Genomic DNA, 20,751 nt, shown 5'->3' on the forward strand with positions numbered 1-20,751 from the left:
GAGGTTTAAAATATATCATTTAAGTATAAGTTTATGTATATTTAATTCTTTATACTTCCTTATACTTAAGATATATTTTAGTATATGCAACGATTCATTTGAGATAGGAACTAGACCTCTTCGGGATTGGGTGTAGATTCTAAAATTTTTTAGGGCTTTAGAAATTTAGACTTAGCCAATTTTCAAAGCTTCGGGATTTCAAACAACCAAATTTCAAGAATCGACATTTATCTTTCATCATGGTGTTTAGCAAAGTGGTGGTAACTTTGTGCCCTCGTCTTCTGCTTGACCTTTGTTGGTCTCTACTTGCGAATCGTGATTATGATTTGATTTGTGGATATGGACTTGTATGTCTAAGCATGCTACGAGCTTTTACCTTGGGATTGAACAAGAATATTCCCTTGGTATATTCTCATGATTTGTGTGGTCTTGGGTTGTGAGTTGCAGTTTTGAGCTTAGAGATCTTTGGAAGTAGTTGTAAGACTTTTGTTGGTGTAGGTGAACATGTGAGTCTTGCCATGTGTCCTATTCTCATCACCTTGTACTGGTGTTTTGTTATTGCACTTGGTTACTTTTGTTGTTCTTAAGTAACTTATCTTAAGAAAAAAAATTATTCAGTGCATGTTTTATCCTTGTGTTCCAAGGATCTTTGGACGGGGCATTACAATGTGCCTATTTTCATCAATCCTAATCTACACAAAAAACCTTAGCATTTGATGTAAGCATCTTGAGAAGGATCAATTTTAGCATACTATATATAAGCCAATGTTAATAATTTGGAGATCAAATGTACATGGAGTGAATGATGATAAGAACATGAAGGAATTTGACATTTGTCTCCTAAAAAATCAAAGAATAACCAATTTTGTTCTCCTATTTGTGTAGCAATTTGTAGAGTTATTCCAGACCCCTAAAATGGATGAGAATCATAAGACATGACAGAAAAATAATTTACCAACTTTTATATGTAGACATTTTACTTACATGCTGATCATTGCATTTGAAGACAACTCACCTGTAACTTAAAAGAAAACGTCTCTTAAACCTGTAACTAAAAGAAAACGTCTTTTCTAACTTACCCTCCTTTAATCATTAATAAAAAGAGGTTTTTAATGATTTATCACATAAACATACTCTTATTCGTGGGAGTCTATTAAACCGCCTAGTTGAAAAGGATCCTACGTTGTCTTCATCACACTCCTCCGCATTGCTTTCGAGCAGCTCCCTTGTGGGGCCAAAGCCTAAATTCTTCTCCCCATAATTGTTCCTCAATGTTCTCAACTTCCCGTCAGCTAATTTGACTCGTATCGATTAGTGACGACACGGTGTTTTACCAAAAAAAAATTCCGTTTCTTGATTTCATGGATGCCTAAGTAGCATCGGGTACCCACATAAATGAACCAACGATTATATTGTGCCTGCCAAAAACGACACGAAATCTGTAAATTGATGACGAGAAACCTGCAAGTAGAAGAGGGTGCGGGCAATAGCAGTTGAAGTGGATGGGGGAGTTTGGTGGTACACATCTCTCTGTTTGGAGTGGGGAATCACCAGCCGGCCCACTAATTCCATGCGAAAGAAATGGAGAAACCAATGCCAAAGAGGGGCAGAAGAATTGTATGTAGTTAATCAAAATGACTGCCGCGAAGGAGAGAGGAAGCAGGAGCAGATGCATTCTGGTGGCAGTCAAGGCTGGGGTGAGCAGTCACCAGCTCTTAACATGGGCAATCTCCAAGGCCGCGGAGCCAGGAGATCATGTCATTGCTCTTCATATTATCACTCACTCAGGTATAGGGCTTTGTACTTGAATGGGTGCGGAAATTATTTATCTGCTTTGATTATACTCAATTCACATTCATAGATAAATGTGGCATTTGTTCTTTTCTTTCCGACCACTTAATAGCAATTCAGGGGGCTTATCATTCTATTTTGTAGTAGACACGAGGTTTTCATTGTGCAGGAGAAGGAGTGAAATTCTTTTTAAGGTAAAATATGTAAGTTCAGTTCACAAACATTAGGGATCATGCATCATGAGGCGGAAAAAAAAGACCGGTTCCCTGTCATACAGTTATGGTTTATAACTTAGTGAGATATTGTACGAAGTGTTATATAGTAGAAAGAGATCTCCTTGTGTTTTCGGTCCAGATCCTAGCATGTCCTCTTTTTCTTGTGGTGTTTGACCGAGTGCTGCGTTCAATGTAACTAACATGTACAATCCAAGGGGCTCTATATTATGCAGGGGCGAAGTAGTTCAATTAAAGCAGCCTTTGTAATTTTCTAGTGTCTAACACAATGGGTGGTTAGTTAAGCCTGAATTTCTTAGTTTAATAAATTGCTAGCTGATGAGACTAATGGCTAAATGTTGGGATATGAAGCCCAACGGTCACACGACTGTTAATCTCCCTCTTGACTCTTCATAATCATAGAGCTCTTTATAATGGCTGTGGCAGCCCATGTACTGTAATGAGATTGTGAATTACATTAATATAATAGTTGCATACTGGAATGTGGACGTATGCAAAGTTTTGCTGAACCACTATAAACACACTGTTCTTGTATTTCGTCTACTTTGTTTACGTTTTTCTGATTCTTTGTTCGTTTTATATTTACAATTGGTATCAAAGCCAAGGTGATGCTAGAATAGAGATGGAGGATGGTGAAGTAGATTCTATCATTAACATATTTCTTGGGAACTAAAACTTGGTAGAGAGTGAGGTTGTGTGTGCAAAGATCAAAAGAATCTGCCACGTGCATTGGTGGAATGGATGGAAAGATAAACCAAAAGCTGAAGTAGAAGAAGATTTTAAAGCTCTTAATTCTGAGCTTAATGCAGTTCTTGAGTGCACTTGTGATGGTGATGCGCAACATAAGAAAGTTGTCATGAAAAAATTGTGGAAGAGAGCAAAGGAGGATAAGACCTGCGAGTCTATAAAACACTTGGTGTTGACCTTTTATGGCATGACTTCTCTTATTTCTAGCTTCAAACTAGATGAACCAAATATTTTTGCATTCAAAATCCACAAGATGTTGCAGTTTGAAAACTGTACATATGTCCCTGGAGAACAAAAGTCTGGGACAGAAAAGAAGTTTGTTGTAGAAGAAGATAAAGTGGCAAACGAGAAGTTTGTTGTAGAAGAAGATAAAGGGGCAAATGAGAAGTTCGCTGTAGAAGAAGATGAAGGTGCAAACAAGAAGTTCACTGTGGAAGTAGGTGAAAGGGCAAACAAAGGAGAAGATAATTCGCTGAAGGGACACACCAAACCCGCTTGGTAACAACAGTTTACCCAATGCACTTCCTGCCACACAGTCACAAACAGTGGTGGAGAAAGTCATCCAGACTGGGCATGACTTGGAATTCATTGACATGGAGAGTCTGCCAGACACTCTTGTGGTTGGGAGTAACAAAGATTGTCTTATACGCATAGGCAAAATTTCACATGGAATTCAATCATACGCGACTCTTTTAAAGGTGCACTAGGAAGTATTACTACGCAGCTCCAGGTATTTCCATTTCTCCCTTGCATAATTCTGTGGATATTGGTTTCTTTGCAGAAAATTGGTTTCAATATTTGTCGTTGTGTGGTGGTGTCGATCACATACAAATTTCACAAACAAGACAAGGTGTCTCAGATGCATAGGTAATAGATGATATTGAGTTGTGCACATGTTCTCTCACTAGTAAGCATTTAATTGCAATACAAACACATTCAAATGTGCAAACAAATAACTTGTTTGGAGAGGGCCACGATGGAAATTACAGGGATATGAGATTATTAATTCCCCTGTTAAAAATTTGGGATTAAAACATGGCGTTGGGTATCATCAGTGTTTGCTGGACGTGGCAAGTACCGTGCTTGGAGATTGGGTACCTACGTGATGTGCTTAGATCAATTTGTAGCGGACGCTAATGTGATTCTTGACAAACTCAAATTGTAATTTGGGATTTTTATCCGGTTTCTCAAGCGCAGGTAAAGATTATTACCATGTAGAAACTGAGGAAAATATCAATTCCTACGCGAACTGTTAATTCAATGTAGAGACAAGCACATACGGGCTCAAATTAGTAGTAGTTTGGGTATGCAAAAGACCAAAAATACAAAGATTCTTGTTAATAATAAACATAGAGTGCTTTCGGCGAGGGGGAGTCAAAATAACGTCTTGGAGACCCTAGTCATTGGAAAGTCTTTACAAATGTATCTTGCTTGGGATATTTCTAATTGTGTCCAGATGCTGCGCCATTTTGCTGGAAGATTATTTCAAACTTTGCATTTTCAAGATGCCATAACGAGTTCAATAGTTGCCCGAGTGGCTACAATTACATTGAGTCAAGTTGTACAAAGGTGAAAGAATCTTTGACAATGGGAGAGCCAGCCAAGAGCTTTTCCCAAATGGAGGAGTCTGAAAGGTGTCTTCTCCAAGCTCTTCCAAAATTTTAGTATCATATTGGTGGTCAAATCAGCACAACAAAAGTTAAGGATGTGTTGGATTTATGCAATGACACAAATCTCAGAGATAAGTACAGAATTTGAGTAACCGCATCAAGAACTTTCAAGGGAAAATAGTGTTTGGGATGGAGATTAGAGGGTGTTCATATTCAGATCTGACATCAAATTCATTTGCAACAATGGGGAGCATATGATTACAAGTGTGCCCGAGATTTTTGTAAGAGAAGATGTTTATGGTTCTGATCTGATGTGGAGAAGACTCATAGGATTGTGTTGGAACAAGGTCTGGCAATCCTCATTCTCTGAAAATTGAAATAGGTAGCAGGGGATGTCACACTACATGGCTGTACCGGCTGAACTTCATGGGGGAGATTGTTGGGATATGATCACATGACTGTTCGTTCTCCCTCTTGATTCTTCGTATTCTTAGAGCTCTTTATAATGGCTATGTACAACCCATTTAATGTAATGAGATTGCGAATTAGGTTAATATAATAGTTCCCTGCTGGTGTGTGGATGTAGGCTCTTGCCAAACCACGATAAACATTGTGTTCTTGTATTTCATCTTCTTTTGTTATATTTTTTCCATTTCTTTGTTTGTTTTATATTTACACTAAAGGCTTTATGTACTTAGTAGGGCATATCTAAGTGACATCCTAATTCAGAGATTTGCTGCAGAGTTGTTTTCTAGCAGGAGGGGACAATCACTGGAGCCCAAACAATTATGTTGATCTGTAAATAATAGTAAAGAATCAGATATCAACTTCTTAGTTACCTGTAATTTGAGGAATGTGGATGTTTTAGAGGGTCCCCTTAGCTACCACCTATTTGCAGAGGAACTTGTTAATCAATTCGGTTTAGAGATTAAATTAAGTGGATAATATTTGGATATTTCCCTTTTAGGTGATTCTATGGAGGATGAAGACCTAAATTTATGGCTGTGAATCTAGGATGCTTGAATGCCTCTATTATTGGAAAAGTAGTTTACTATTCTTTCAAGTTTGACAGTGAATGGTTGAGGAAATTAAGAAGCTCAATGAGGGCTTGCAGGATTTGCGCAAGAAGGTTGAAGACATCCAGAAGGCCAACAATTGTAAGGTATCTAGCAACAGTGCTGAAAGTGAATTCAATGTAATAATGGAGGCCCGTATGCACCAGATAAATGAAGGTATGGAAAAGAATGAAGCCATGCACCAATTGCTCAAGAGCCATAAGGAAAAGTAAGTTATCAATGTGGAAAAGGAAGAGGGCACTTCAACTGCTGGCCCTCGCAACAAAACCGGTTCAAGCATGAGGAAGAAGACCCAGGTAGATAAGAAGGAAAAGCCTAAGAAAAATTCTGAAATCAAGGAATCACTGCAAAGGCTTGAGACTTTAGAGGAGGAGACAGAGACTCTCCTTATGCAGTTGGTCTAGCTGGTCCTTTTTGGTTCTGTGTCTGTTCTGTGTTAGTGCGTCTGCTGTTCTTAGTGTGTCTGTTGTTTAGTTTTTTGATGTGACTTGTCTATGTTACCTGCTCTTGGGGTGACAATTTAATCTGATGAACTTATTGAAAATCTTTCTGTAACGAGAATGTAAAGGGTTTTGGGTCCCTTCAAAACTTGTTTTTACCATCTATCAAAAACTTTGAATATTTAAATCATAAATGTATTGAATAATTATTAATATATTTAGTAAATATTAGGTGTTATCAATTCATATAATGAATTATAATTATATATTTATTGATTTTCATTTAGGTTTTGGTGATCTAATATTTATGGTATTTCACATATTCAATTCTGATTTATTACATTTAGGGATATCATAGTTCTCTAACTAATTTGTTAGTTGTAAATATTGTCTCTTATGATTTCTACAATACAATATCTATGAATAGATTGATGAGGTGTTTATTTATTTATATTCCAACTATTATGATCTAATATTAAATTTCATCATTAGAGGGGGATATTACATATTATTCACCACGTTCAACACTGACTTTTGTTTCTTATTGACAAAATATGTTGGTTACATCATTTGATAGTAACATGCAATTTTTCTGCAATATCATACAACACCATGCTAATGACCTGCAACAACATACAATAACACAAGCAATTCCCTAAATCTCATTCTATGTTTGTTGTACACTCTTGTTCCAGTTCACAGGTCAACTTGAGAATAGAAAATATAATACCTTTAGGATAAGCACAATCCCCAATTGAGACTCACCACAAGAACCAAAGGGATATAGTCCTTTGAGATCTTGTCTCAAGGGCTTTTTATCCTTAATTATTGAGCATTGTCTCAAGGGTTTTTTATCCCAATGATCAAACACACTAATATATATCACGCCGGAGGGCCCAAATAATGATGCCCCATGAGCTGTCTTCATTCTTAGAATGACAAATGATATTCAAGTCGCTACCTCAAAATTAGTGCCCCACTTTGGTCATCATAACATCCTCTTAAAAGCAACTTGTAATGCTTTCATAAATCCGTCATTTAAATGGAGTGTTGCAACCATCCTTTGTGGAAATTGTAAAATTTAGACATAATTAATATGTTATTGTGCTTAGTTTCTAAATCATGGCCTGCTTAATAAAAACATTTCCTCATCCCATCGGGAAATAAATGAATGAGCTCATGGGTCCATAGATGATTAATTAATGAAATAGAGACACCCTTCCAAGTATTGCTTGTCCACAAGCTATGGAGTGTTGGACAGTCAAGTATCTTTGACACTCCCATGTAGCATCCTTTTTTAAGGTAGGTTCCTCCAATGGACAAGTTCTATGACAACCTTGTTTGTTAGTTGCTTATTTATTAGTTTTATACCTGAGTTTTCTTTAAGTTACATTTCCACAACATAACTTGTTTGATGTTCTATAATCAAAGCATATGATATCAATTGAACTTTCTAAAGTAAATAAACAATTAATATACATAATACAATTTATAGCTTCATTTCCAACAACCAACCATAGTTTGGTGAGGAATGCATGATAGGGTGCCCAAAACATTTGCCGCAACTAAGCTTGAGGGTGTGATATAGCACCCCTTGGCTCACAAGTGATAGGAATTGTTTGTCCATCCAACATTTGGGTGGCCTACTTAGAGGAGGTACATATATTTGTTCTTCCAATTGTGACTCCTTACTAACCCATACATGATTGCTTCTATTCTTTAGTTTTACTTCCAACAATCCCCTTGTAGGGGTTGGAGAGGAATGCATGATAGGGTACCTAGATCATTCACTAGAACTAAGCCCAACGACATGATATAACACCCCTTGGCCCACAAGTGACATTATTTTTTTTCCACCCAATATTGGGGTGACCTACTTAGAGGCAGAACCCATATCTTCTCTCTCAATCGCTTCTCCTTACTAACCTATACATGATCTCTTGTGGGAGAATAAATAATTTAAATCAGTAATTAAAGAATCTAGATAGTTTAGTAATTCTTCATACTAAATATATCAAGATAAATATGAGAATACATATTAGATAAGAACATAGCATTGCATACCACAGTACTTGTTAGTTCACAAGCCTAGTGTATTCTGCATGTAGATTTCTTGTATCAGATCTGATCCACATCGATGTGATCCCTTTAGATGGATGCTTCATCAAATGATTATTAATCTCTCTATCTATCTATCTCTGTATCTAGCAATGGAGTCAAAACTCTTTACTTGCAAGGGATGGAACTCTTCATTTAGTGTTGTTTGTTATTCCTAATTAGCTGTGTGTAACTTCCACTTGGTTAGCCCCATGAAGAGAGGCGCTTATCCATAAGAGGTCAGGTTCTTTAAACAAGACATATATGATTTTGTTTACTTTTCAAATCACCTAGGTGAAGGTTGGCTGGGAAAGCATACATATATTTATATTTCTCAAAAGGTGAGCACCAAGACTAGGTTGGCTAACATGTATTTTAATTATTTTGTTCTCATTTCTATAAACGGTCAGCCAACATTTTTGGTTGTTTTCATTTATTTAAACTCAACCACTTACATAAGGGAGTTAGCTAAATATTGTAAAGTTCTAACATCTTCTAAATAAGACAATTTTATGTTTAGCGATGCATATCCCATTTAATTTATTTGTACTTTCTTTTAGGGATGGATGAGAAGGTATCATTGCAGAAGCATGACACTCTCATATGTCAATAATAGCATCATGAACCCATAGAAGTTTCCTCTCATCATCCAAGGGTGGCAGATGAAATGATGGTGCAATGTGTTGGGCATGTTTCTTTTTCAGACAAGACATAGAAAAATATTTTGAACTTGAGCTGCTATTGGCAACTCCAACTCCTAGACCACTTTGCCAACTTCCCTCAAATCTTTGTGTACTCTTCTAAGGCAGTGGCAGGCTCTAATCCCATGGGCAAAGCTCACTATTGGTTTGCTCAGGCCTTTGCACTTCTTGGTTTGGTTGGGATTGTGATGGATTGTCTTCCCCCCTTTCAGTTCTCTCTGGATGCCCTGCTCACCTCCTTCCCTCTCAACAAGGGCTAAATGAGCACATTAAGCTTGACATCTTCCAACAATATATTATCACAACATCCTTCGGGGGGCTCCGTCCAAGGATGGCTTTCTATGTTGACCACGCACTTGATATCCAAGACAGGGTCATTGTGCGTTGTTGGTGCCTTACTCGCTGCCTTCCGTATCTCTTTGGGCTCATTTAGAGTGGGTTCCCATCGGTTAAATATACAAACTAATCACTAGATTGACAAACAAGATAGGATTTGCCGCCTCTTCCCCCTTGGGGAGGTGGATCTAAGACCCATTTTCTTTTCCGTTGCCCCATCTACTATGAGATCAAGGGGAGGTTTTACTACTTATTTTAGAGATTGTTGGTCCCTTTCTTTATTTTTTCAGATATGCTAATTAGGGGTGTCTAGCCCTATATCTCTAGGAAGTCATGCGACTTCAAGATCACACTTTGCATCTTTTGCTCCAATCAAGAAAGACTCCATAGTAGCTCATCACCTCTTTATTTTCCCACTCTCTAAATGTGGTTGTCATTTTGAAATTACACAATTCACTTCAATTTTAGAGAGTAATGAGATCTATCTTCGCTGTAATAGGTTGCTAGCTCATCTTGAGCTGAATGAAATCAGAATACATACTCCATCCATTCAATGAAGCACACTTCGTTCGCATCAGGCAAAGTTGAGGATTTAGTCTATGTGCATTCAAACTTGCACCTTCTTACTCACAGAAATGAAGAGTACAAGGAAGGGGCAGCAAAGTTGTGGGATGTAGAACTGGAGCATCCTAGGATTTTTCTATTGTTGCACAATCTTCAACAGTGGAGGAGTCAAGTAGCCAGCGTATTTTTAGTGCAAATAACAGTGGGTTTTAATCATCCAATGCCAATGTTGATGACAATCTTTATATTGATGATGACCTATATGTGATGTTCTCGTCCTCATGCTTGGATGTATACCTCCTCTATATATCAATTTCTCAAGTGTCAAATAGTAGAGGATGTGTACGGCAAGGAGGGAGCATACTGTAGGTCTGGAGAACAAGAGGTCGTGTGGTGAGTAATTAGATGGCCGTACGGTGAGTGATGTTGATAGCCATACATGAGAGTCAAACCCAGGAGCATACAGTGAGGGAAGAATGGAGCTGTATGGTGGCCAAAAGTAGGGGTTTGTACGGATAATCTAGGCTGTATGGTATCCACTAAAGTTCGTACGGTAGAAGTGTGTGGGAAATTATGTGTGAATGGTCGTATGGTCAATAATTCAGGGATGATGTGTGTTGCAGAAAGATTTAGGAATGTTGTACGATGGTCTATAGTTGTGTTTGTCGATTCTCCTGGAGTACAGGAAGATGCACTTCGTGATGTAGGAAACAGATGATGTACAAATGAAACCATAAACCTATAAACCCAAATTTATCAGATAGAGTCAAACAAGAATGAAAATTTGCACAGGAATAACCTTAAATTAATATTTGCCACAAGATGGTGCTCTGATTTACCAGATCCGAGCAAAGTATTACAGGCAACTGAATAGGGTAAGGGTTGAATCCCACCTAAATCGGAAAAGCCACACCTAAATTGGAAAAGCCAAATAGGGAAGACCTTCTACTTCCAAAATGGTGAACAACAAAGAACTCCAACAGGAATTCGTAATACAAAGAAATAATCCAAAATTCACACCTAGTACGACCTACAAGCTGTGCTTAAATACCCATTGGGAAAACCTTTCGAGGGTGTACAAAGATAGCTGACGGCCAAAATACCTACAGAAACAATTTAAAAACGGGTCCGAGATATATTAAATCAATTGGCCCAATAACAAGGTTTACTTAATTACATTTATTTTATGACGGGGATATTACAATCCTCCCATCCCAAAATTTGCTTGTCCTCAAGAAAATGCAAATTCGGCTGTGGAAACCTTTCGTAATCAGCTTCTTCAATCCCGAGTCAAGTACTAAGTAGAACTTTTTGCCGAAGTAAATGATGTCATCAATAATTTTCTATCTTTCATCGCGTACATAGCCATCCATCAACTAACATGCAAAAGTGTTCTTGGAGTACTCGACCAATAGATGGGCCCACCAATTATCCAAGGAATGGGTTAAGGCATTGACTGTCGTGTTTTTACTTGCAGTGTCTGTCATCCAATCATGATTAGAAATGGTCTCCATCTTCTTGATTGTGACTTCCCTTGATCCTTTATTTGACATTCCTCTTAGTAGCACCTTCTTGCCATTCGTCTCAAATGAAAAGTCCATCCTTTTGAAACTTTAGGTGTACTAGTCAAGAGTTTCCAACCACTGGATGCCCAAAATGATATTAGTATCAACCAAATGTATGACAAAGAATTCATCTGTCATGGTATAGTTTCCCATGGAAATTTGTAGCCGCGTGATCACATGAGTGCAAGGTAACAAGGTTCCTCCTGCAACCTTAACCTCAAATCCTCCATACTCAACTGCGTGCAAGCCTTTAGCAGTGACCAAAGATGAATTGATGAAATTGAGTGTGGTGCCACTGTCAATCATGATTGGGACTTGTTTTCCATGAAGTGTGCCACGAACCCTGAAGCTACCACTTCCAGTCGTTATAGTGAGGGTAGCAATGGAACCCCCTTTTTGTATTAGGGTATTTATTCTTTTCTGTTGGGTAATTTCTTCATTAGTCGCTATAGGTATATGTCCTTTGTTATCAAGAATCACCTCAATGTAATGAATCTTTCCCTTCCCAAGGCCATGATGACCAGGTCCCCATGGTTCTTTGCATGTGAAACAAAGCTTTTCCTTTGGAGCTCTTGCCAAGAATCTTCATCATACTGAGGTTTTTTCTAAATTGGCTCCTTGTCTTCGTCTTCTTGTGGGGATGGTGTTGGTGTAATTGTGTGAGTTTTGGAGGAAGATGCGGCCATGTCACGCACCTTCTTAATAGCTTCGTCGAGTGCACACGTGTTGAACCCTTTGATCCAGCCTCTCAAAGGCTCTCGCAACCCATCCATGAATAACACAATTCGATGTCTTTCAAAAATGTTTGTGACTAATACCGACAACCTTTGGAACTCAGTGATGTAGTTGTCTACTGTGCCCGTTTGCTTTAGCTGAGCTAGATCTTTGAAGTTTAGCTCAGGATCCTTCCAATCGAAACAGTCAATCAGTCTCTCAATGAACTCGACATAAGAGCTTACTTGGCCGTGTCCGAGAGTGACCAGTCCATGATGCCACCACTCATGCACCACTCCTTCTAGATGAAGTGCTAAGAACTTGATTGCTTCCTCTTCGGGCATCAGATTGAGTTGGAAATAGGTATTTGCCTTTAGAACTCATGATTGCACAGTAATGGCTCCAGATCCATCAAATGGTGATAAGTTTACTTTTCCAATCTTTCTCCTCAGATCATCATTAAAATAACCACGATTTCCCTTTCCAGAATATCTCATTCTTAGATCAACATAGTTTTTGTAAGATATATCACCTTCCATATTTGCATTGCGCCAATCTTCTCGAAATTTTTCTTGCATTTCCTGAATACTGGGCTCTCTTTCTTTGTGCGATGCTTTCGTCCTTGGAAGGAAGATGGGTATCGAGGGTCGAGAGTGAGAGGGTTGAAAATTTGCCCTTCCTGAAATGGAGTTGTCGCTATGCCCATTTTGTTCTCTTGCTGTCTTTCCCTCGGATAATTTTTGTAGTGTTTCTTGCATCATCCTTTGGGTTTCGTTGATTTGTATTTGGTTTTTGTTGAGCTCTCTTAAAAGATTCATGAGTTCTGTTGTAGGATCTTGATAATCTGCCATTCTATCAAAAGGGTTATTTCACCTTCTCCTTCGAGTATAAACTTGCATTCACTTTCACAGGTTGGTAGAATCAAAATCAAAAGCTCCGATACCACTGTGATGTTCCCGTCCCCATGCTTGGATGTATACCTCCTCTGTATATCAATTTCTCGAGTGTCAGGTAGTAGAGAATGTGTACGGCAAGGAGGGAGCAGACTATAGGCTTGGAGAACAAGAGACCGTACGGTGAGTAATGAGAGGGCTATATGATGAGTAATGACATGGCCGTATGGTGAGTGATGTTGACATCCATACATGAGAGTCAAACCCAAGACCGTATGGTGAGGGAAGAATGGAGTTGTACGGTGGCCAAAAGCAAGTGTCTGTACAGATAATGCAAGCCATACGGTATCCACTACAAGTCTCTACGATAGAAGTGTGTGGGAAATTATGTGTGAATGGTCGTACATGCAATAGGGAGACTGTAAGGTCAATAATTCAGGGATGATTAGGAATGTTGTAGGAATAGTTGTGTTTGTCAATTCTCCTGGAGTACGGGAAGATGTACTTCATGATGTAGGAAGTGGATGATGTACGAATGCAACCATAAACCTATAAAGCTAAATTTATCAGATAGAGTCAAACAAGAATGGAGATTTGCACACGAATAACCTTAAATTAATATTTGCCACAAGATGGTGCTCCTATTTGCCAGAATTGAGCAAAGTATTACAGGCAACAGAATAGGGTGAGGGTTGAATCCCACCGAAACCGAAAAAGCCAAATAGGGAAAATCTTCCACTTTTGAAATGGCGAACAATAGAGAACTCCAATAGGAATTCACAATACAAAGAAATAATCCAAAATGCATACCTGCTACTACTTACAAGCCGTGCTTAAATACCCATCAGGAAAACCTTCCGAGGGTGTACAAAGATATCCAACGGTCAAACTACCTACGGAAACAATTTTAAAATGGGTCTGAAATATATTAAATCAATTGGCCCAATAACAAGGTTTAACTAATTACATTTATTTTATGACGGGGATATTACACTATATGGTTCTGATTAGTGATCTGATCAGTGATTACTAGTATTATTCCATGTTAAACAAAGACTATAATATCACAAAACTAGTTCGATCTTTTTGATATTTAAAACTGAATTTCAATTTAAACTATTTATGTTTCACATTCTGGACCTTGTAATGGTTTTTAACTTTTGACATTTGGTTTCGCTGCTAGCACATCTATTGGTATGTGTATTCTAAACATAATTTGTTTTTTAGCAGCACATACATTTATAATACCTTGTCATATACATGTATTGGTATTGTTGTGTTTTATAACAGCACATATATATTTTTTATTTTTTTAATATAGATATATATGGATGTGCCCAAAACATACCCAACCCCCTAAATTTTTTTTTTGTTGTACCAGCATTTTGTTCCCACATATCTTCACCCATTCCCGTATCCAATTCGGCTACTTAGGGTAAAAGCTCACTTCAGTCTATTTTCACTTCATTGTATTCATAAACCTGATCCTTTCCTTCAATTTTCATCGATCTTGCTCCTCCCACATCAGTTTTTGTCCTTTTGATCAACTTGGAATTGACATCTTCATCAAAATCTTATCTATAGCATGGCTTTTTTTATTCTTGGGATTTTCTAAGGGTGGAAATCCCAAGGTCTTGAGATTTCTGACCCTCACCTTGCATTTTCTCTTTGACAACCTAAGCTTATATTCATGTTTGAAATGACTTTCAAGGTTTACTTGTCATGAATCTCAATCTGATGTTCAATTCAAGTTGATTGAAAGTTCACTGCCATAAGAATTCAATTCATTTTCATTTTCATTTTCAGTCTTCATCTTTTATCTCCAAGTATCTGGTTGATTTTATCTTCGCTCTCTCAATTTTGTTCTCCACCAATTTGGCACTCAAATCTCATTGAAGGCCATCCTCTTTCTAGGGCACAGATCTTGAGTTCTTGGGATTTCAGACCCCTTTATTTTGGCTGTTGGAACCCTCAATCCCCATAATTTGGCCATAATAACTCTCATGATTTAGACTAGTTAGATTCTTCAGCATTATTGTAATTTTTTCAAAGAAATAACATCTGGTTATAAATAGGAAGAACTTGATGTCGCATAATACATAGTGATAAAATTATGAAATGGCTTATGGGCCATGAGGATTTGTGAGGTTTGGCTGGGGGCTTGGCTCGATTGGCAAGAGTTTCACATGGTAGGCACAGCAGCCGTCTGTGCAGTTTGGCTGTAGGCCTGACATCAATTTGCAAGAGCTTCATGTGGTAGGCTCAATTAGCTACCCGTTTCCTGCAGTCTAAAAAAGAATAGGTTTGTGCAGTTTTAAGGCCTTAGTTTGGGCTTCATGGTGCTAGGGAAGACTCCATTAGTGGTGCCATCTCTTAACCCATGTGGAGGCTCCACTTCTTGACCCCCACGAGGGGTGATACCCCTCAAACCTATTGGGATCTCCACCCTCAAACCTAGCAAGTCATCATCCTCAAATCTAGGCCCTTAGTCACCTCATTCATGCATCCCCCATCCCAAGACTCTCTGGAACATAGCTTATTTTGCTTGAATTTATACAGTTCAACAGGTTACAAGTTCTTTAGTTGATTGTAATTCCATTTAGTATTTAAACTTGACAAATCACTGATCACGAATTTATGACTGTCCCTTTCTGCAAAATATGGGTTATAAATTTTTCAAATATTTTGTTTATCGGCTATTACAGATATTAGTATTTTATGTAAAATCAGTAATAATATATATATATATGTGTGTGTGTGTGTGTGTGTGTGTGTGTGTGTGTGTGTGTGTGTGTGTGCGTGCGTGTGTGTATTAAACAAAATATTTGAAAAACTTATACCCCATATATGTGTGTGTGTGTGTGTGTGTGTACCAGCTCTGGCAACTTGATTAATCTATGGTGTTTATATTTTAGCAGCTTTGCATGAAGTAAACAGAATCAAAGATTTACAAATGATAAATAAAATAAACATTTTTGAATGCATATCGTTCAATAGAGGATGAATAGTAGCATTTATCTGCTAAATATACTTATCCTCTGACTATTCTGCAGAACCGTTTTCCAAGGAACAAAGTAGAGCAAATTACCGGGCTACTGATTTCTTTAATTCGGCTGTTGAAGCCTATGAGGAATTCTGTAGCCTAAAACAGGTATAACCTATCTGTCTCTTTTCCATCATTTCTCTATCCTTGCAAGTTACAATTTGATTTGAATTTCACACCATATCTTCTTTTTAATTCCTTAGGAAATATTCACTGGTTTTCTCATTTTATATAATAATCAGGCTATATACAAAAAATAGAAACCTTTCATATTTCTGTGATTATATAGATATTGAATCTTATATACAGTAACACAAATGAATGACCTCATTCTCCATTGCTTGCCGTAATGCCAAAATTAGCAGAGTTCAAAACCCTCAAACCTTCATTCTTTTATTTCTAGATTTACTTTTTAATCATTGATATTCCATGGTTCTGACTGGGTCATTGATTATATCTTATTTAACAGGTAGATCTTCATTTCAAGATAACTCATGGATCTTCTGTAAGGAAAGTGCTTTTCGAAGAAGCAAAATTATACGAGGCAACAAAAGTGATACTTGGTGCTAGTAGGCACAGAGCTTTAGGGTACGAGCTAAATTTCCTGTGGGATTAAAATTTTAAGTTTGAAACTACAAAGAGAGGATCTGTAATCATGCTCTTGCGGTTTTCTCAGGTCTCCAATTTCACTAGCCAAGTATTGTATGAAGAAATTACCTTGCAAAACTTCTGTGCTGGTTGTTGAAAATGGCAAGGTTATCTTTGAAAAGTTTGGACTACAACTTTCAGGTAGGCCTTATAAAAGACTGCAAGTTAATAACCCTAGTCATTGGATAAGTTGCACTGACATTGAATGATTTGAGGTTCCTGATACTTAGCTGCTGTTGGTTGTCTTATTTCTTGAACTGCAGTTGCAACTAATGTCCCTCAGCTAGGATTGTTCAATGCTATTCAATGGAGAATCAAAAGCAAGAATTGTGAAGCTCTGAAAAACAGTGAAGAAAATTATTTGCCTGTTGTAGAGTGCCCATTGGAAGCAGCAGCTGTAATCTCTAGTAGCAATTATGGTTCTGATGCATCTGATAACATCAGTGATCTTATGTCAGATATTGAATGTTGTGAAGTCTCTCCTGTGAACATAGTCAATGTTTGCCAATACACCTTATCTGATAAGGAACCATTCAAAAGCTCATTCCTTTCTTTAAAATCTAGCTGTGCTCTCTGTGATTCAAATATCCAGACTCTGGTTTGCAATGAGAAGAAATATGGAGGACATGACTTGAAGGATTCAAGAAGTCTATCTACATGTTCATCACTTAAGACTGTTTCCAGCACTTCCAGTCTGTTCTCTCATAGAGAAGAGGAGATTGGTTCTTACACAACAGTTAAACCAAAAGTTTCCAAATTGTCATTGTCAGGATCACATAGGCGAAAAGGAGAGTTTCCACCTCGGTGGCCTTTCTTACAGAGAGCTATTTCATTTAGCAAGCTTCCCAGACACCAATCTATACCAAGGAAAAGGACTGTGATTGAGTTGTCACAACAACTTCCATATAATTATTCACAGACGACTGAACAGTTTGAAGTAAAGCCAAAATTTGGTCGGGAGATCTGCAACCAAGAGTCTGAGATGCAGTTTCCAAAGAAGGTATCTCTTATTGAAGCCTCAGATGAAGGAGCTGGATTCCCTTGCAGTCGGCAAATTGAAACAATTACTGAAGCACATTATATGGAAAAGAAACTAGAGTCTCTTTGTGAAGGGAAAGCCTGTAGAAAATTTCTGTATGAGGAGCTTCAATCTGCAACATCCGACTTCTCGGCAGGTTGTATTTCTAGTTTCCCTTATACTTTTTCCCTTTACAAATCACCAATGGAAAAGTTGTCTTTTAACTGTATTATGATGCACAAAACCTGTTTGATTTATTGGATTTATCTTTTCTATGCCTAGCAGGGAGTTTTATAGGAAGCGGGGGATGGAGTCGTGTCTACAAGGGTTTCCTTCCTGATGGGCAACCAGTGGCAGTAAAAGTCCTGAATTGTTCATTGGATGTAGAGGATGAGGTCATATTGGAAGTGGATATCCTTACTTCATTGAAGCACAATCGCATTATTTCGCTTGTTGGATATTGTGTAGAAGGCCCTAACTGGCTTCTTGTGTACAACTTCGTCTCAGGAGGAAATCTTGAAGAGAATCTACATGGTATGCATGGATTACACAGCGGATGATTTTAAGAACCACACTTCTCATTTATTCTTGCAGTGTTATTTTATCTTCTATGTTCTGCTTATAGCTGTGGCTATGATTACATGTATCAGGGGCCAATGACAAACCAGTACTTTGTTGGACAAAGCGGTTCAAGGTGGCTGTTGGAGTTGCAGAAGCATTAGATCACTTGCACAATGGATGTTCTCGATCTGTAATTCATAGAGATGTCAAATCTTCCAACATTCTGCTCTCAGAGAACTCTGAGCCACAGGTACACTGTTAACGAAAGAATCTTTATGCCAGATTTTGGATGTCTGCATTATGCATATATAATTTATTTAGTGCTTTGGATTTGCACTGCAGTACCAATGAATTTATTTGCAACTAATTTGTGAACTTGTTTTCAATAGTTGACAGATTTTGGGCTGGCAACATGGGCACCAATTACATCTTCACACATCAGTTGCAGCAATGTTTTAGGAACATTTGGGTGGGGCAATTTCTTCCTTTTTTATTGAACTTCTTTTGAGAAAAGATTATCCATAGAGGCTGGCTAATTGTGAGTATAATTTTTCAGATACCTTGCTCCAGAATATTTTATTTATGGTAAGGTTAATGACAAGACAGATGTATATGCATTTGGTGTGGTACTGCTCGAGTTAATAACTGGAAGGAAGCCTATTGATTCAAGATGCCCCAAAGGTCAAGAAAGCCTTGTGATATGGGTATGGCCCACCTTTTCTATTTGAACGCCCATGTACAGTTCAGTTAATTTTCCTTTATAATCAGTCTTTTTGTAGTTTCTAAGAACTCTGGAAACCAGGCAAAGCCACTTTTAGAGGAGGAGAACATGGGAGAGCTTGTGGATCAACGTTTGGAAAATGCATATGATGTAAATGAGATACAAAGAATGATGCTTGCTGCCTTACTGTGTATAACACAGTCATCTCAGTATCGGCCTCACATAAGCTGGGTAATTTGTCTCCTGTTCGTATCTACATAGAATAGAAATTTATTGATTTGGGTGACTGTTCATCAACTTGACTGTTTCTTTGTTTTTATTTATAGTAAGATACTATTCAAGGTGCTCTGATGACCATGCAGAACAAATTTCTTCCTTTTTCTCTTAAAGTATAAGAATAACATTGCATTTTAGAACATAAATCAATCTGATTATATTGACATCTAGATATGATTTGTGACAGATTCTAAAAATACTACGAGGAGAAGACGATATATCCAATCAGACATGGTCCCAACATAGAATGACTAAGGAAATAGAATCAGATGCTTCAGATGACGATGAACACATTGTATATCAGGGAGGACACACTATACAAACTCATCTCAGTCTTGCCATGCTTGGGGTGGATGATGATATTGTATCAATGAGGAGCATTGATCAGAGTGTTGACATTTTGTAACCAAAAGATTCTTTTGAAGATTACTTGGAAAGTCAACGTGACTGTTGATCAAACATCAATTGATTTGGGACTGGATAGTTGTTCTGTTTGCTGACAATCCATTTGCTATGCTTTCTCCTCAGTATTTCTGATGTTCATGTGGTTTGATCTTTTCAGTTGCCATTGGATCAATCAATGATTATGCTTAACCTCACCACAATGGCAAAGTTTTAGACGGGAAGATATAGTATTGAAGAGTAAATTTTACCCAAACAGAACCTATTTTGAAGCCAAAAATTTGTAGCAGCGGTGCTGTGGGGTAGAAAGAAAATTGAGAGGTAATCATTCTCCCTCCTATTTACTGCAGATATCAACAAGTTAGCTTCTTTGGTTCATATGAAGATGCAAGGTATCAAGGCTTATTGGTGACATTTTCTAACTCTTATGGCCAACTTAATGTATTTGGAGGGAATAACGGTGGTGTTTTTTATGGGAAATACCTCTTTGTTCCAGTTATGTACATTGTGGAAAAATCACAAAAAAGAATACCTAATACTCACTACTCTTATGAGTGCAATATTGACCATCCATATCAATCGAGATAGTTTCACAAAGGCAGAGCCTCTAATTTTGTGTATGTATTTTTGTTTGCTCTTGCCATACTGGAAACTATTAATGTATGACTGAAACTTGGCATTCAGACATAATTTCTTCCTACAGATTATATGAAATAAAGGAAATATATGTGTGCAATCAAAATTGGAGATTAAAGAAGGTTGTGATAGACACAACCTGGATAAATGCAACTGTCTTAGACCTTCAGAATGTTTGAAATCTGATTGTTTAGCAATTATCACTGAACTCTCTAAAGCATGTATTCCTAATTTTTGTCTGAAAAGAATCTAATTATGTTGTCTTCAGTTCCCTGTGCATTTAATGATACACAATACCATTGTTATCTTCTGATAGATGTGTAGGGAATCATTTCATATAAATAAAAGATCATGACTGCTATTGAGTTTTCCTCTTTCAACCAGGCATACTACATTCAATTGTCTAACCCAACTTGGGAGCATGGAGAGAGAGCATATATAGGGGCAGGGAAAGCAAGAGTGTTATTTGCACAATTGAGGACAGGTTCACATCATCTCTGCTGTGAGACAAGGAGATGGAAAAAACCCAAAGAGATACAGCAGGAGAGAACTTGCATAGTTCTACAGAATGGGTGCAGTTGAGATAGAATGATACAGCATTGCAATGTTGCTGATTTGGATATGATAATCGGATTCACAAGTGCTCAGAATTTTTTGGGGCAGTTTCAGATGCGTTTGG

General features: G+C 37.7%; 1 protein-coding gene across 1 annotated transcript; it reads left to right on the forward strand.

The window, feature by feature from the left end:
• The first annotated feature begins 1,287 nt into the window (after positions 1 to 1,287).
• LOC149538920 (protein kinase STUNTED-like) lies at positions 1,288 to 20,178 on the forward strand. Its single transcript, XM_089800305.1, has 11 exons — positions 1,288 to 1,788; positions 15,821 to 15,918; positions 16,280 to 16,398; positions 16,487 to 16,599; positions 16,722 to 17,633; positions 17,762 to 18,010; positions 18,127 to 18,287; positions 18,427 to 18,506; positions 18,594 to 18,741; positions 18,840 to 18,989; positions 19,222 to 20,178. Exons 1-11 carry the CDS (start codon positions 1,635 to 1,637, stop codon positions 19,438 to 19,440), a joined length of 2,403 nt encoding a protein of 800 aa, XP_089656431.1. The 5' UTR covers positions 1,288 to 1,634; the 3' UTR covers positions 19,441 to 20,178.
• Positions 20,179 to 20,751: the final 573 nt, after the last annotated feature.

Source organism: Cupressus sempervirens, chromosome 9, assembly GCF_028749045.1.
Source record: "Cupressus sempervirens isolate cs-2001-9-10 chromosome 9, ASM2874904v1, whole genome shotgun sequence".
NCBI lineage: Eukaryota > Viridiplantae > Streptophyta > Pinopsida > Cupressales > Cupressaceae > Cupressus > Cupressus sempervirens.

Excerpts from the sequence above, each read along its gene's own strand:
- LOC149538920 (XM_089800305.1), top strand. The coding sequence starts at position 1,635 with ATGACTGCCGCGAAGGAGAGAGGAAGCAGGAGCAGATGCATTCTGGTG. Across the intron at positions 17,634-17,761 it reads AACATCCGACTTCTCGGCAG|GGAGTTTTATAGGAAGCGGG; the intron begins GTTGTATTTCTA and ends TATGCCTAGCAG. Across the intron at positions 18,507-18,593 it reads AATGTTTTAGGAACATTTGG|ATACCTTGCTCCAGAATATT; the intron begins GTGGGGCAATTT and ends ATAATTTTTCAG.